The sequence below is a fragment of the Tarenaya hassleriana genome, unplaced genomic scaffold, assembly GCF_000463585.1.
Source record: "Tarenaya hassleriana unplaced genomic scaffold, ASM46358v1 Cleome11, whole genome shotgun sequence".
In the NCBI taxonomy this organism is placed as follows: domain Eukaryota; kingdom Viridiplantae; phylum Streptophyta; class Magnoliopsida; order Brassicales; family Cleomaceae; genus Tarenaya; species Tarenaya hassleriana.
Window position 1 is genome coordinate 1531264 of NW_010961290.1, and position 17857 is coordinate 1549120.

The 17857-nt window shown below is 36.3% G+C and overlaps 5 protein-coding genes and 2 long non-coding RNA genes across 7 annotated transcripts in view; 5 read left to right on the top strand and 2 right to left on the bottom strand.

Moving 5' to 3' along the window:
• The first annotated feature begins 178 nt into the window (after positions 1 to 178).
• On the top strand, positions 179 to 966 carry LOC104805410. The gene is made up of 3 exons (XR_770474.1): positions 179 to 271; positions 662 to 741; positions 876 to 966. It is a non-coding gene; the product is annotated as an uncharacterized LOC104805410 (long non-coding RNA).
• On the bottom strand, positions 400 to 2552 carry LOC104805411 (protein ALTERED XYLOGLUCAN 4-like). Its single transcript, XM_010529970.2, has 3 exons — positions 2256 to 2552; positions 1371 to 1654; positions 400 to 1168 (listed from the first exon to the last, which is right to left on the bottom strand). The coding sequence occupies exons 1-3, from the start codon at positions 2455 to 2457 to the stop codon at positions 416 to 418; spliced, it is 1239 nt and encodes a 412-aa protein (XP_010528272.1). The 5' UTR covers positions 2458 to 2552; the 3' UTR covers positions 400 to 415.
• Positions 2553 to 7966: 5414 nt separating this feature from the next.
• Positions 7967 to 10915, top strand: LOC104805412 (xyloglucan glycosyltransferase 4). The gene is made up of 4 exons (XM_010529971.1): positions 7967 to 8856; positions 9070 to 9378; positions 9631 to 10035; positions 10125 to 10915. Exons 1-4 carry the CDS (start codon positions 8221 to 8223, stop codon positions 10788 to 10790), a joined length of 2016 nt encoding a protein of 671 aa, XP_010528273.1. The 5' UTR covers positions 7967 to 8220; the 3' UTR covers positions 10791 to 10915.
• Positions 10916 to 10998: 83 nt separating this feature from the next.
• On the top strand, positions 10999 to 11503 carry LOC104805413. Its single transcript, XR_770475.1, has 2 exons — positions 10999 to 11096; positions 11177 to 11503. It is a non-coding gene; the product is annotated as an uncharacterized LOC104805413 (long non-coding RNA).
• Positions 11504 to 11955: 452 nt separating this feature from the next.
• LOC104805414 (ankyrin repeat domain-containing protein EMB506, chloroplastic) lies at positions 11956 to 13970 on the top strand. Its single transcript, XM_010529972.2, has 7 exons — positions 11956 to 12443; positions 12655 to 12734; positions 12922 to 13020; positions 13115 to 13213; positions 13292 to 13390; positions 13465 to 13563; positions 13644 to 13970. Exons 1-7 carry the CDS (start codon positions 12065 to 12067, stop codon positions 13737 to 13739), a joined length of 951 nt encoding a protein of 316 aa, XP_010528274.1. The 5' UTR covers positions 11956 to 12064; the 3' UTR covers positions 13740 to 13970.
• A 1213-nt stretch (positions 13971 to 15183) lies between these two features.
• On the top strand, positions 15184 to 16552 carry LOC104805415 (peroxidase 63-like). Its single transcript, XM_010529973.2, has one exon. The coding sequence runs from the start codon at positions 15408 to 15410 to the stop codon at positions 16371 to 16373; it is 966 nt and encodes a 321-aa protein (XP_010528275.1). The 5' UTR covers positions 15184 to 15407; the 3' UTR covers positions 16374 to 16552.
• A 1217-nt stretch (positions 16553 to 17769) lies between these two features.
• Positions 17770 to 17857, bottom strand: part of LOC104805417 (U-box domain-containing protein 40) — a 2320-nt gene continuing 2232 nt past the window's right edge. Inside the window, exon 2 of the mRNA XM_010529974.2 lies at positions 17770 to 17815. The gene's annotated coding sequence lies outside the window, so the exon portion shown is untranslated. The remainder of the gene's footprint in view (positions 17816 to 17857) is intronic.

The following is a 17857-nucleotide window of genomic DNA, read 5'->3' on the forward strand; positions in this document are numbered from 1 at the left end:
AGAGCGTCTGCTCATGTCAATATACTCCTTCGATACAGCATTCCATACTGTTCTTGTTTCAGATGTACATGATAGTTGGAGTTTCTGTATTTGCTGTTTACCCTCATTAATCCTCACGAGTCGAAAATGCTGTGTTTCCATGCCTTTGTACATGTAAAACAGAAACCTCGAGAGCGTTCTCCCCTTCATATTTTTGCAGGTTATATTCTACCATTCATATGCAAGAAATACACTTTTATCAATAAAGAGGGGAGATCATTCCATTCTCCAGGTATACGAAGTTTATATGTTCTGTACATATGCATGTATTCTCTTCTCAACATTTTATTATTCTAGAGGCCGCAATAAAAATTTGAATGGACAACAATGTTCATAAAAAAAAGGTTCACAAGAATGTTTCTTCTACCTTGCATGATCATCTGAGCCTTCTTAGTATGGCCATGAGAAGATCATTCCACGCATCAATCGGCCCGGGTAAGCACCAGTGAACGCAGTCGTTATAACCCTTCATCCACTTATTTCCCCAGTACGCATTCGGATGCCCGTCTGGTCTCATGAGCATCGCCCTTGTCACATCCAAGACCGCAAACTTCTTTGATGTTTTGTGATGTTTTATCGGTTCGATCTGAGCTGTTCGGATTTCCATCTCGTTGCTTTTCAGGTCGATTTGATTCTCGCTAAAAGGGCTCGTTCGTCTACACGCTCCACCTGTATTCCAGGTTCCATTCTCGAAGTGGGCAGGTGAGAATGTCCTGAAAACCGTCACTAAACCACCTTTGCAGTTGTCACATTCGTCGATATGCTTGAATACAGCCGAGTAAACTAGCTCGAGCGCTTCCTTAGGGCTTATCTGAGTCATGTTTGGTAAATCGCAGTAGATGCAGCCTAGGGTTTGGTCTCCTCTGTGTATGACTATTGGTCTGAAGAACCAGTGAGCAGTGGAGACAATGGCAATGTCCGTGTTCGAAAGGTCCCTTGCCCACCCGTCATCGATCTTGCCAATGTCGAGATCATACGTTCCGGTTCCTGTCTGGTTGACATCTTTCCTCTCGTGTCCCGTCACTAGAAATTTCGTCCATGAGGTCGAGAGTGTGAAATCGTGATTTGGAAAGTACCATATCCAGTTTCTGTCTTCAGCGTCCTTGTAGACATCTCTCGGAGTTTCTTCCTGCGCAAGTAAGGAAAAAAGAGTATGAAGCCATTGTTAGTGATCATCTTTCTTGCAACCTAAGCAATAAAGGTAAAATCCAAATCAATACATGAAAACAAAGTTACTTATTTAAGAAACAAGAACATTAAAACACATGTGATGCTTTTGGTCAAACGTATCATCGGATTTAACAAAAATCAGAACGCACTAAAATGTGTACCATTGACAGAAGGCAGAGAAGAGATTCCATGTGATTCCTGGCAACAGAATCACCAACAAAGGTCATCTTCTTCCCTCGGAACATCGAGAGGAACAACTTAGGATTGAACCTCGGAAGCTTACAGCCGTCGGGTTTCCATCTCCAGAACAAGAAATCTCTGTCTGGTCTCCCCTGTTTCAGGCAGTTCTTCGAGTCAGGGATCGTCAAACAGCTCGAGTTCGTGTACAAAGAGCCTCTCTTGTCTGGAATCCAATGTCCCTTGAACAAGTCACAGTCCCCATCATCTAAAACAAACCCAAAACTATAAACTAATCAATAGAGTTTAAAGCAACCTTTTTTCAAAGAGTACACAAATACACAGTGTGCGTTGTACGTATATGCATCAATGTAAAACATGTATACACACAAATACAGCACGCGACAATGGTAAAGTGCAACATAAATCTAATTTCTTTACAAGATTTTGATAGCTGATCATCTTCTCTAATGGCATTCTATGTTATATAATGCACGTACATTTACACCAAACAAGAATTTCGTACGCAACTTTACGAAATCTTCTTGTTTCTGACATTATATTTGATCAGATTCTTGGCTTGTGTCAGAAACCCATTAAAGAACAAATGAATTTCTGAAAAGAAAACAATGATTGGAAGGAGAACAAAAATTCAAATATTTTCCTTCGAATCAGGGCAAACACAAGATCGTGATTTTCTATTTTTACGACATTGATTCACTGATACACGATCACAAATTTGCATCAAATCTGTAACACAAACGAATAATCATCTGAAGTTGCAAACCCATAAGATCAAACCTGCATAAGATTATAAAGATCGTAACTTTTTTTTTAAAAAAATTCTTCTGGGTTTTTTTTTACCTTACCGTGTTGAGATTCGGCGGGGAAAATATTCTGATCGGTGATGTTCTTGAAAGGATTCTGAGGGTACATGAAGAAACTGGAGAAAACAAGACTAATACACAACGACGACAACAGAAATGGCGCCAATCTCCCCATGCTCGTCACCACCCATCTCTCTGTTTTCTCTGAATTTTCCCGGAAAATCGATGAACTCATCGTTTGCATGTCGATCGTTCCAAGAAAATTTCACACACACGTATACATACACCCACACATTGGCATGTCTGTATATACATACATACAAAACAGAGGCTTCTTCTGAATTCTTTATTTATGGTCAAATTAAAATTGTGATTTGATTTTATGTTTATTCTTATGTACGACTCGTTGTGCCAATTTGCCATAGGTGGAACAAAATATTGTTTTATTTACCTTTTTTTTCAATAGTTTGTTGTTCGGCTTTTGTGATGATGTAACGGTGGCCGTCAGATTAGAACACGTGGCAATCAGTGATGAGGTGTAGATTGCATGTGAAATGAAATGAGTAATTTTTTTTTAATCTTTTTTCTCTCTACCATTAAACCATATTTCACGGCGTAATCTCCTTTCCTCTTTGTAGAAATTTCTTTCCCCTTTTGCGTAATTCAATGCCCCTTTTCATATCTCTCCTCACATTCTCCATCTTTTACCCCAATATATGTATACATCCATATATATATATATGTATTTATATATATATATATATATATATACACTAAGCATGATTAATTGGTTAACTTAATTGACATCGATTCATAAATATTTTCTATTAGATTTTCATTTATAGCATTACACTTTTGAGGATATAATACGTGAGAATAAGTGAGTCGCAACATCAATGGTTGCTATAGGTTGCAATAATTTATAACGTGCTAATTAAGTATATGATTAATTAGCTAGCTTATTTAACTTAAAGGGAGTTATAAAAAAATCATGTGATCTTCATTTAGATTATACCGAAAGCTGTAACACCAAAGATTTTTATAGGTTGCAAAAAAAAATTTATGTATTTTTTTTTTTTGCATAGTATTTTATTTTATGTAATGTGAAATTCGTTGGGTACGTCACCAATGATCATTGATGACTAATTAATGATAAATGGCAAATTCGATGCAAACAAAAATTACGTCTATGATCTATGTATGGATGTATTGACTCTTTTAATCTATATTAATTTTGAACAATAAAAGATATGTTGTTTAATGGATACCCATAGAAAACGAAGAGTCACGATTTTTTTCTCCAAATGAAAGTATCTTCTTTTCTTAATGTGCATTGAAGTATGAAATCTCTAAAGCCATATTTAATTTTTTAAATCTGAAAAATAATTACAAAATCAGATCTCAAAAAAGGAAAACGAAAACATAATTGCCCCATTTGAAATACAGTCAAATCATATTAATTCCTAATTAATTGGTTTTTGGGAGGATTCCCGATAAATAATACGAGGCTCCATGAAATTCAACTAGATGTAATGTAGAAGGTTATGACCATAATTTAGCAGGAATTTAAGGTCTTATACTACAATGTTTTCAATATGCCGTATATATATATATATATATATATATATATATATATTGAATTATAGTGTCAACGGTGGTCATCGAATGGATATCATAACCTAATCATAGAATAATCAAAATATTCACTAGAAAACAAAAGACTACTAAGAAATGACACGATAAATTTTGATTGAATAAAAGCAAACACGTGTATTATATTATATAGCTAACAAAAAAATAATCACACGTAACAAGAATCACAAGATTTTTATAATTTTCATATATGCGTTATGCTTTGGGTAAATTTTGATAGGAGAAAAAAAATACAACAAAAAGGCCAAAAATGTAATTTAGTTCGAGCTCCATCGCATTGTAAATGATTCTATATTGGGCCATAACCCATCAGTGTTGGGCTTAAATGGGCCTAAGTGGTCTTGCAACGGTCCAGTATGGTTTTAGACGCATGTTCAGCTGACAAGCTCCGACGAGTCCAATTTCAATTTTCAACCACGATAACGTTCAAATTTTTATTATTAAAAATTGTATTTAAAAAAACTAAAATTTTCTAATTAAATTTTAAATGAATAAAACAATAACAATCATTATCTTATAATTCAAGCATTGATCCAAAAAAAAAATTACTAAAACATAATTTGCAACGGATGAATAATATTTTGCTGCTCCATTACAGAAACCCTAATCTTTATGGTATACTTCTGACAAAACACAAAGACATGTTTTCCTATTTCCCTTTTTTACTAACAATAGAAGACAAGAAAGCATCTCATCAAATTCCAAACGTTGTCATTTCACATTCTTTTTTCCTTTAATCTATTATCTTCAGGTTTTGATTCGAGAGTTTTTTGTGCTTTTGCCTGCTTTTCTGACATTTTAATTTCAGGATTTCATTTTTATTTATACATACTGATACAAGTTTACATATCCAAGGTTTTGCATTTAGGATATACTATGTTTTTAGATTAATTTACATATAATAAACACTATAGATTTTTAAAATATAGGATTGGTTAGTAATTATAATTCCATTAGATCATATATATATATATATAGTGCAATTATGTTATTGAGGGACAAACACATGCAATGCATTTAGAAATAACATGAGCGATTTCCTCTGGGTCTATCTCTATACCAAATCAAAAGATTAAAGCCAAATCTAATCAGTGAATTAAATGCAGATCCAATTTGATGTAGGAAGAGAGAGAATTTCGAACAAGAAGACAGGCTTGATTCCCAATTACAAAACCTAAAAATTAAAGTGATATTTTTAATTTTTTTTTCTTTTTTACAATTTGTCATTCAATAATGACCAAGAATCCAAATCACATGGGCCAAATGGGATAAGGTATTCGAACCAAAGCACATGTGACAATGCCGATGAACCCACAAAGGCTATATATATATATATGTGTGTGTGTGTGTATTTGAAGGATAGACAAATCCCATGTTCACTTAGCTTTTTTCTCTTTACTATATATATATATATATATTGAGTTTGCATTGCATGGTTGATAGGACACATTCGTATCCATCCACATGAATTTTGTATGACCCATATGTTCCTTCACAAAACCATGAAATTAATAAAGAAACGTTTTTTTTTTCGTTTTTTTTCTTCATGTTTAGTCTTTTCTACCCATCTTTTTCACTTTTTTGAATCGCCACAAGACAAAACCATTTACTAATAAATAAATAAATAAATATAGATCGTATACGTGTTATAAGTGGAAATAAAAAAAATATACTATTTGATTTACTAATCATTAAATTACGATCGTATACGTGTTTAAACAAGAAAAACAAAAAACCATTTCTATGAATTCTTGATATCGACTTGTCAATGTATCTTGTTTTTAGTGTTTCTAAAAGTTGGGAAAATAGTTTCAAATGAACGAAGTGAAATGTTTTGAATTTGTCCTGTCACGCTTAGTTTGTTCTTACTCGAAAGAATAGAACTCGATTTCCAAATCATGCATGCATGTATGTATGTATGTACGCACGCATGTATGTATGTATGTATGTATTTGCAAAACTAAATCCGAATAAACTATATGTTCATCAGATTCGGCTCCAACAAGGGCAAGTGTCATCCAACTAAACCAGTTAGTTACTCATGAATCACTTATCACTGGCCATGGCCCCAAATAGATAAGGATGTTCATGTGATGTCGTGTCGAAACTTAATTTCTATGCTATATATTTCATTTATAGACTAATTTGCAAATTTATGAATTTGACCTATCAAGACTACGGAAAATAAATTTTACTCCATCCGTTTCAAAATAATTGTTGTTTTAAGTTATTTCACATTTTTTAGAAAAATATAGAAAAATTCATATATACCCTTATTTAATGATAAAAATAATGTTATCATTAATAATTTATTTGAATTTAATAGGGATAAAATTGAAAACTATTGTAAAAAATATCTTGAAAATATTGAATGACAAATATTTTGAAAAATGGAAAATAATCTAAAACTACAAATATTTTGAAACGGATGGAATACCATGTAACCCAAAAAAAAAAATCACTGGTTGCATATGGAAATATGTCGATAAAATATCAAGCAATAATTCAAGTAATCGATTAATAATTCTCGATGCAAGGGATAGATCCAAAACATAGGCCATTAAATATTATAAAAATGTTATAAATGAATATACGATTAGGGCAGAAAATATATATAAACATGGCTATATATATATTGTACATCCTTACTTGAGTGAGACTGTGATTGAAGGAGAGAGAGAGAGGGCATGTGCCTCTATTAATGACTTGGATTTTAACAGGTAGGGTTTTGTGTTGGAAACTAAATAATTATTAAAGTACGTAACAACAGAAAAACATGATTAAGCAAATAGAGCCCTAATTAATGGCTTAGTGGGAGCAAACCCCATCACCAAGAAACTCATTAATGCCACTCTTCAACCTTGCATGTTCTTGAATAGATAATTATGCACATTTATGCAGCAATGTTATAGTGTTACTGTTGAAATTAGATTAAATTTGGTTACGATTATATATATTATTGATATGGATTAGATCAATTTAATGGTCGCATGTTTTTAATATAACTTGGCAACATTTTTATTTCATTTTTTTTTTACTATCCTTGATTCCTTTAAAAGAAATAGACACAACATTAACGGAGTGCAAAGGTGAAATAAAATAACTTTGAGTTCAGTTAAACGCCGTCGGATCCATTATCCATACGTCGAAAACGAAGAGTAACCGTAGAACAGTAAGCGACAGTAGATGCCCTTTTTATTAGATTATTAATTAATTAAACAATTAGTAATTAATTCTTTGTTTCATTATTTAAAAATAATAATAATTTTAATTTGTGAGTTCGTGATCTGCCGCTGGGCTGGACCAAGTTGTCATCCGTCAGTTTCCCATGCCAATCATCAAAATCCGTTTGGCCTTTCTTGGAAACATCTTTATTTCCTTTGATTTATTTTTTTATTATATCAAATTCCCTATACACGCACATATATATATATATGTATATGTATATATAAAACAAATAACTATACACGTATTCTGATCAGTCATATCGAGCAGGATTCAGATGCTCCAAAAGAAATGAGATTTTGTTTTCACAAATTGGCATATAAAATCTGTATTTTCTAATTGAAAAACAGTTGGATTTGCCTTTGCTTTTTTTTTTATTGTTATGCTGTTTAAACAATTTGGTTAATCTATGAGCGCTCATTGTAATATATCCCATGAGCGGTTCTTTGGATTATGAATCTTGCTGTTTGAATCCTAAAATATGTATATATATATATATTCGTGAATTTTTTGTTTTTATGTAGGTTTTGGATATTTAATTTATGTTTTACATATCAATTTTGTTAAAACCTTTTGGCTGTGAGAGAATTGAGTTGCTTTACTATTTAGTTATGAACTCTCCTTGACAAAAAAAAAGAGATTAGATTCTCTTAAGTTGACCTTAATCATGCATTTAGAAATCCAATCACATGTGTTAACGAAATCATAATTATATTCGTGAGTTGGACTTTCCAACATTTGAATTTATAAATGACATAAATAATCTAAACATTTTCCCCTGAAAATAGAAAAATATTAAAAAAAAAGAAAAATCAAGAAAGGAACAGTCTTCTCTTCTTCTTTCCTCTTTATTACCAGTTGTTCTCTTCAGCACATGATACTCGTCTCTCTCTCTCTCTCTCGAAGTGTCGAATTTCAGTTGCACATCTGCAACAGCGAATGCTGTTCTGTTCTTTTTATGGTCTGAAAATTTTATGGAACAGTGACATTTCCTTCCGTTCTGTTTCATCTTTATAATGAGAAACAAATCGTAGATTCAAAATCCAACTTCGACCCACTTCTCATCTCCTCCGGTTTCGATTCGGGTATCGATTATTTCCCCCATTCCTTTTAATTTCCCCATCAGATTATGCCTCCGAATACAGTAGCGGTGACAATGGAGAAGCCAGAAAACTTCTCTCTGTTAGAGATCAACGGCTCAGATTCATCCTTGTTCCCGGACAAGCGAAAATCCATCAGCCCCAAACAGTTCTCTTGGTTTCTCCTCCTCAAAGCTCACAGAGTCGTGTCGTGTTTCTCATGGCTGTTTGGTTCTATCAAGAAGCGCATTGCTTTGTCCGACGGCAACCTAAACGAAGAAGAAGACCCCAAAAGCAGAGGAAAGCAGATGTACAGATTCATAAAAGCCTGTCTGGTTATTTCCATTGCAGCTCTGGTCATAGAATTCATCGCTCATTACAAGAAATGGAACTTGGATCTCATAAACAGACCTTCTTGGGAGGTTCGTGGGTTAGTGGAGTGGTCTTACATGGCATGGCTTTCGTTTCGGGCAGATTACATCGCTCCTGTTGTGGTCAGTCTCTCCAGGTTCTGCACTGTTCTGTTCTTGATCCAGTCTCTTGATCGGTTAGTTCTTTGCCTCGGTTGCTTCTGGATCAAGTATAAGAAGATCAAACCCAGAATTGATGATGATGCTCTGGATGTAGAAGACGGCTCGAACTTCCCAATGGTTCTTGTTCAGATTCCCATGTGCAACGAACGTGAGGTAACAAACAAAAGAAAACACCCTCTGTCCTCTGTTGTTGCTCTGTGTTGGATTCATAATTTGTGTAAAAGTTCAGTCTGGTTCAGAATCTTTACCAAGCTAAACCCAAATTCTGATCTGTTAACGAATACCCAGATCAAGAATCGGAAGATTCCCTGCGGGAATTCGTTCAAGAACTGGACATAAACCATTGTTTTCTTTTTGTGTTTTCAGGTGTATGAACAATCCATAGCTGCAGCTTCACAGCTTGACTGGCCAAAGGACAGGATCTTGATTCAAGTTCTTGACGATTCAGATGATCCGAACCTGCAACTTCTGATCAAAGAAGAAGTCTCAGTTTGGCGGGAAAAAGGCGTAAACATAATCTACAGACATCGGTTGATCAGGACAGGTTACAAAGCTGGGAATCTCAAGTCTGCAATGAGCTGCGATTACATCAAAGACTACGAGTTCGTCGCGATCTTCGACGCCGATTTTCAGCCAAATTCTGATTTCCTCAAGCTCACAATCCCTCATTTCAAGGTGATAACACTGAAATTTTACTGTCCGGATTTTGAAGTAAGATTAAGGTTTCTGAATGCTGATTCTTTTATTTAATTTTGCAATTGTTAGGACATCACCGACAGATGTTTATGTGTGGTTCAAAACTGTCGACAAGATAAAGTTGTTTTTCGTATGGCCATTCCGTGCAATCTAAGCATAATTTACTGATAATAAAGTTTGATTTTTTTTTAATTTACGGATATAAAGTTTGAATCTTTTTTGTCATTGCAGGGGAATCCAGAACTGGGTTTGGTCCAGACACGTTGGTCATTCGTGAACAAGGACGAGAACCTCCTTACAAGGCTTCAAAACATAAACCTCTGTTTCCACTTCGAAGTGGAACAGCAAGTGAACGGTGTCTTCCTCAACTTCTTTGGTTTCAACGGAACAGCTGGTGTCTGGAGGATCAAAGCCCTCGAAGAATCCGGCGGCTGGATGGAGAGGACGACTGTTGAAGACATGGATATAGCCGTTAGAGCTCATCTCAACGGCTGGAAATTCATCTTTCTTAACGACGTTAGGGTTCTCTGTGAATTGCCCGAGTCTTATGAAACTTACAAGAAGCAGCAACATAGGTGGCATTCCGGTCCTATGCAGCTTTTCAGGCTTTGCCTTCCTTCTATCATAACTTCCAAGGTAATGAGTGCCATTTCCATATTTGTTTCTATGTTTGATCTGAATCAATGTGTCTTGTTCTTATCTGTTTATGTTTTCCGGATTTGCAGATATCGGTATGGAAGAAGACGAATCTGATCTTCCTGTTCTTCCTTCTCAGAAAGCTTATATTACCCTTCTACTCATTCACACTCTTCTGCATTATACTTCCATTAACAATGTTCATACCAGAAGCTGAGCTCCCGTTATGGGTCATCTGCTATGTCCCCATTTTCATGTCCCTCCTCAATATCCTCCCATGCCCACAATCATTTCCCTTCTTAGTCCCTTACCTCCTCTTCGAGAACACAATGTCCATCACCAAATTCAACGCCATGATCTCCGGCCTCTTCCAGCTCGGCTCAGCCTACGAGTGGGTCGTGACCAAGAAGACGGGGAGATCCTCTGAATCAGACCTCTTGGCCTTCGCTGAGAAAGAGGAGAAGCTTCACAGGAGGAACTCGGAGTCAGGTCTGGAGCTTCTGAGCAAACTTAAGGAGCAAGAGACTAAACTTGCGGAGGAAGAAACACTGAAAAGCATCGGCGGAGGAATGAGGATGAAGAAGAGGAAGAGGAACAGGCTGTACAAGAAGGAACTCGCACTGGCATTTCTGCTTCTGACAGCTGCGGCGAGGAGCTTCTTGTCGGCTCATGGACTTCACTTCTACTTCTTGCTGTTTCAGGGACTGTCTTTCTTGGTCGTAGGACTGGACTTGATCGGCGAGCAGATAAACTAGAGCAATCTCTTGTTACTCACACGTCGTGTCTATTCCTTATTTCGATTGATTTTTTTTTTTTCATTTTGTGGGTTTATGGGAATATGTAAGAACTAAATCTCCAGTTTCAGAAAGCGAGCGAGTAACCGATAATGTCAGTGACCGAAACTTCAGATTTCGATTCCGGTTTCATTCTTCGGGAGTTTGATGAACCTTTCATTGTTGCAGGAAGGATGGACTCCTTTGCATATCGCTGTTCAAAGTCGGAATAGAGACATTGCAAAGATCTTGTTGATCAATGGCGCTGACAAAACCAGAAGAACGAAGGTAATGTCAGTGATTGCGAGAAAACATAACTGGAAACTATGTTTCGTTTCTTCGATACCGATTTCTTGGTGGTTTTTCAGGACGGGAAAACAGCTTTGGATTTGGCTCTGTGTTACGGAAGAGATTTCAAGTCATATGATCTTGCCAAGCTGTTGAAGATTTTACCTGCAGTCTGAGATCTGTAAGACAGCAACAGTTTGATTTGAGAACCATCCGGTTTAGCAAACCGGTACGCCCTTATTTGGTTTAAACCATTGATCGGTTTTAAGAGTTTTGGAAATCTGGCCAAACCGATCGGTTTGAACCGGGTTAGATGGAAGAAATCTGATTTGGTTTGTAACACTAAACTCATGTTTGCACATACATGTTCTTATTTATTAAAATCCAAAAAATCATGCATAATTATATATTCTTGCGCCACCTGAAAACCATGGGAAAGAGAGAAGAAGAGGCAAAAAGCTGAAGAGAGCTCAATCTGTATACTTGTAAAAGTATATGTACAATGTTGTTTCTTTTGCCAATAGATGAGAATAACTAGGTCATGTTTCAATGATTTTACATCAGAATCATCTACACGTAAAGAATATAAAAATGATAAGCTGGTGCCTTAATTCTGGATTAGTTAAATGAGTAATTCTATCAATCAACTTAGTTCCGGTGGAAAATTGATTATGAATAAATATCAAAATAATTGAAATTGAAATGAAAACATTTTTTTTTATAAAGATCGAATTGAAATTAAGTTATATAAAAGTGGATAATTTCACCAATACTTTAAAATCCCAACCCGAAAGCTACTTCATCGTTCTCTAAATTTGTATGTAATAGTTTATTAATGGGAGCTTTTTTGTCATTTTAATTTCGCATTTTTTTGTTCTCTTGATTTTTCATCCGTTCTCCCAGCAGCCAAACACAAGGCTCCAACGAAACAAGCCCACTAGAAATTCAATTCGGCGAAGCTTACAACAATGGCTTCGTGGGTTTTGTCAATTCGTCCTCAAAGTTGGGTCCTTTCTCGATTTCCAGCTTCTGCTTCTGACAATCGCAAGTCGAACCTCAATTGCTCCACGAGCGGTCGACGAATCTTGTCGGTTAGGGCTCGATGTTTCAGCGAGACAAAACATCGAACACCTTCTGTTCAAACCCAGAATGGGTACTGGGAAGAACCAGACGATGGGAGCGACAGCGAAAACGAAGATGAAGAAGAAGACGGAATCGGAAACAATTTGGACTTCGAAAGCGATTGGGAAGAAGATGCAGGGCGAGAAACAGACGATGATGTTTCTTCCATGTCCGCGTATGCCCAGAAGCCTCCGACAGACAACTACGATGAAGAAATTGCTAGAGGTTCTTCTTCTCCAAAAATTATCTTCATAATCCTCCCGTAAAGTTTGAATTTTTATTCAATCGTTCTCTGTTACCTTGATACAATAAGCTGTAACTAGAGAAGAATTCCTCCATAATTGCATATAGCTCTTATATACTCGAGTGATAATGATCCAAGTTTGTATATTTGTGTTTGTATTTGAAGTTTGAATGAACTTGTAACTATTTGCAGAGGTTGAACAACTTCTAGAACCTGAGGAAATGGCAATCCTACAAGAGAATGCTCTGCCTAATCTCCAGAAAATATCGACAGTAAGTTCTGAAATTTACTTGCTTTCAGCATTGGTTATATGCATGTATGTGTGTGTATAGCGGCTATAGCCATTCTGTGATCACTTGGTTCTTGAGAAAAAAAAAACATAAGTCTTTCTTTATGTTTCAACTGTTGGGTTTGGTGTTTACATGTTCATCGTTGATCACTACGGGATTGAATCTGCAGAACAAGTGGAAGCCGCTTCAGACTCTTGCTCTGTCAATGCAGATGCATTACATGGACAAGCTCATTGCAAATGGTCTCGACATCAATGATGTCGACAAGGTTGTTTTAACAATGAAATGCTGTCTCCAAAATCTGGATGTCTAAAGTTTTAAGATCTGATTTTATTGACTGAATCTCGGTTGCAAATAAACAGTTTGGCTTGACGGCACTTCATAAAGCTATCATCGGCAGAAAGGAAGCTGTGATTAGTCATCTTTTGAGGAAAGGAGCGAACCCACATGTAAAAGATCGGGTGAGAAAATTTTCTTTCTAAACATTGCAAGATTCGTGATTTCATTTCCCTAAATTTGCTCGATTGCTTGAAAATCAGGACGGGGCAACTCCGCTTCACTATGCAGTTCAAGTTGGCGCCATGCAGACTGTAAAACTACTAATCAAATACAATGTAGACGTCAATGTATCCGATAATGTCAGTGACCGAAACTTCAGATTTCGATTCCGGTTTCATTCTTCGGGAGTTTGATGAACCTTTCATTGTTGCAGGAAGGATGGACTCCTTTGCATATCGCTGTTCAAAGTCGGAATAGAGACATTGCAAAGATCTTGTTGATCAATGGCGCTGACAAAACCAGAAGAACGAAGGTAATGTCAGTGATTGCGAGAAAACATAACTGGAAACTATGTTTCGTTTCTTCGATACCGATTTCTTGGTGGTTTTTCAGGACGGGAAAACAGCTTTGGATTTGGCTCTGTGTTACGGAAGAGATTTCAAGTCATATGATCTTGCCAAGCTGTTGAAGATTTTACCTGCAGTCTGAGATCTGTAAGACAGCAACAGTTTGATTTGAGAACCATCCGGTTTAGCAAACCGGTACGCCCTTATTTGGTTTAAACCATTGATCGGTTTTAAGAGTTTTGGAAATCTGGCCAAACCGATCGGTTTGAACCGGGTTAGATGGAAGAAATCTGATTTGGTTTGTAACACTAAACTCATGTTTGCACATACATGTTCTTATTTATTAAAATCCAAAAAATCATGCATAATTATATATTCTTGCGCCACCTGAAAACCATGCTTAACCAGTAAAAAAGAATGGACCGCATCTTAAATATTATTATAAGAAAAGTCGCCTCAATTATATTAGTGGCTAATTAAAAATAACATTAATCTAGAATGCAAATTACAGTAAAAAGCAGTGAATATTATGTACTCAATTAACTACACATATTTATGTCTCGTTTTTTAAAATTAAGGAGTTTTATTTTCTAATTTAAATCATATTATTCCAATACTCCAATCTGAATATGGAAGCTAAAATCTTTATCTAATTTGTAATGATTTAAGAGTTAATAATTTTTTTAACTAAATTTATGGGTTTTGAGCTTTTAATAATATTTTAAAATCGGATACCTTGTTTAAAAAATTTTGTAACTACGTGATATATGTATGACAAATTATGGATCCAACATCTTCCTGTCACATATTTAATTCCAATCATATCTTTACTGGTTATTTTTTGTCGACCAATTAAATAGTCCCATAAATAAAAATCAAATAACACATTTTGTTTATAATAAAGTGTATGAATAAATATCGAGCATGAAAATACATTGAATTTCATGCTTGTAATGAGCTGTTTGTGTGCCGAAGTCCGAATAGGAATTTGCAGTGTATGTGGGACCATAAAGCCACATGCAAATGATCATATCTTTTCGTCCTTGACCTAATTATTTTCCAATATTTTATTCTCTAGAAATATTTTTCTATTGTTTACGAAATTTAATATTTTCATATGCAAATCTGTAACCAAATTACTCTGGATTTCGTTATATGGATGTCTCTGAATTTCTTATTCTTCTTTGTAGGATTTTGAGCGCCTTGTTCTTTTTTTTATCACAAAAAAAAAGAAAAACAAAAAATTATGGACCAACCCCAAGAAGGCTATGAATTTCATCACCGACACTATTCAAAAATACAATCAAAGATGGCATAAACAATACTAATGCGATGATTAGTATACACTTAGGTAAATAATAATAATAATAATAATAATAATAATAATAATAATAATAGTAATAATAATACAATGAAAATGTGTGATTTTAATTCATTTTTTAGATTTCCTGTCTGTCTTTTGCGCGTGGACGAGAGCAAAGAACACAGCTTGCATGTGAACTACGTAATATCCACCAAAGACACCGTTGCATATATTTAGCTCTTTATATATGTTTCGTAATCTTTTCTCTCAATATAATATACATTAACTATTTTCATATCATTATTATTGTTATTATGAATTATAAAACCATGAACTTGAACCGGTGCCTATACCGAAAATTTCAAGCATCCCCGTGATTGGTGGACCGTACATCGGATTCTGACCTTCACTCCCTCTCCCACTTCTTCATTCTCTTTCCATTAAAATCCCCACCTTTTCTCTCTCTAGAGCTCAAAAACCTCTCTCTCCCTCTCCTCTGCTGCGACAATGGTGGAAACATCGCCATTGAAGCTCCTCTCCGTCACCTTCACCATCCTCCTCGTCTCCGCCGCCGAATCCCGCCTCACCACTGATTTCTACGCCAAATCTTGCCCTAGATTCCACGACATCGTCCGCGACACGATCACCAACAAGCAGATTACCAGCCCCACCACCGCCGCTGCCGCTCTCCGCCTCTTCTTCCACGACTGCTTCCCCAATGGCTGCGACGCCTCCCTCTTGATCTCCTCCACCGCCTTCAACTCCGCCGAGCGTGACTCTCCGATTAACCTCTCCCTTCCCGGTGACGGCTTTGACGTCGTCGTCCGCGCCAAAACTGCCCTCGAGCTCACTTGCCCTAACACCGTCTCCTGCTCCGACATCCTCGCCGTCGCGGTCCGTGACCTCGTCGTCACCGTCGGCGGTCCCTACTACGACGTCTTCCTCGGCCGTAGAGACTCCCGCGTGTCAAGATCCAACCTCGTCGCCGATCTGCTCCCGCTCCCATCGATGCCGATCCCGAAGCTCATAGATCTGTTTGGCTCCAGGGGCTTCACTATCCAGGAGATGGTTGCGCTGAGCGGGGCCCACACAATCGGGTTCTCCCACTGCAGCGAGTTCGCGGGTCGGGTCGCGAGGAACGATTCCGGGTACAACCCGAGATTCGCCGACGGATTGAGGAAGGCCTGTTCGAATTACAAGAAGGACCCGACCATCTCCGTCTTCAACGACGTCATGACTCCGAACAAGTTCGACAACATGTATTTCCAGAACATCCCAAAGGGTATCGGGTTGCTGGAATCGGATCACGGGTTGGGATCCGACCCGAGAACCCGACCCTTCGTGGAGCTCTACGCGAGGGACCAAGAACGGTTCTTCAAGGACTTCGCCAGAGCTATGCAGAAGCTGAGCCTCTACGGCGTCAAGACTGGTCGGAGAGGAGAGATCCGGCGAAGGTGCGATGCCATTAATTAAATTTGAGATCAGAAGATTCTGGGTTTTGTTATTCGTTGGATTTATTAATTCTGGGTTTAGTGAAAAGATCTGAGATTTGGGCGATTTTGAATGTTAATCTTCTTTGAGGACTGCTGAAGTGTTTCTGTGACAGTATAATGTAATATATATATAATACATACATATTTGTGTTGATGATCGTTTCTTAATCTTAATCATATGATGGATTAATCGATAAGAAAGGATAACTAATTACTTCGTAAACTCTATTAACCAATGTTATGGAGACACGTTTCTTAATCATAATTTGTGTTAATGTAATCCTCTACGGCGTGTAACCTGGCCTATGTTATGGAGACACGTGTCACGAGTGTTCTATGCAAACATGAGCTTTAATGTAGAGGATTTATAACCATCTAACTTGATAATTAATGGGTAAGCAAGACAATTTTATTTTCGGATAACAAGAATATTTAAATATTGTGTTAATTTTTTGCGTGGGAATCTTTGAAGTCCAGTGAATCCGAATTACCTGACGTTATTGAACAGGTTGTAGAAAAAATTTGTTATAAGTATATCAATAATACAATGAAAAGAATTGATGCCATTAGTTTGGTTTATTGGAACATATCTGTGAATTAAATTAGTTTTTTTATTAAATTATGTATGTATTAATTTAAATAATTAAAATTAATATATGTTCGTTAGTTAGTAATGGATATGGGCCATTGAATTTTGGACCGGTGTCCACTGAGCTTGCATAATTATGGACCACTGTTCTTCATATTGATTTTGGAGAATCGAAGATTCTCTAAACATGAGAAGTATAGGAAATGGATCCTTTAGCCATATGGAATTTAGCGGTCCAGTAAATGATGACCCATTATATATCTAAATATTATTATTGGGCTCAATAGGATTTCAAAATTGGGCTTTGTAATGGGCCATTATATCTAAAATAATATGATTGGGCTCAAAGCCCATATTTCATGGCCCTATAATACGTAAACAACAACAAATTCTCTTATAAAATGCAAAGTCCTATGATTATCTCTCTCGATTCACATTGAACCAACAATAACTTTTGCAGCAGCAAAATCAAATTGGTTCGACTTTTTTTTTTTGCCTTTTTAAGGAGAATCAAATTCTATCGCTTAGGGAGAAAAGAGAAAAAGAGAACTCTTATTTTTTACAACTTATTTTTCTGTCCTTTTTTCAAAAATTAAAAAGCATAACACGAAAAAAAGAAAAGAAAAAGAGGATAAATTTACAAGAAATCCAAAAAGCCATAAAAATTCAATGAGAAATCTCCAGCTAATTACAACACCCCAACCCCATAAAATATAATATTATTGAAAACAAAAAAAATATTGAAAAACAAAAAGAAACAGAAGCCCAAATCCACAATTAAAAGTTAGAAATGTAAAAAATAAAGAAAAAGGGTGAAAGAAAATCCGAGTTGCCTTTGGGGGGGGGGGGGCAAAACTCGGACGAGTTAGAACTCC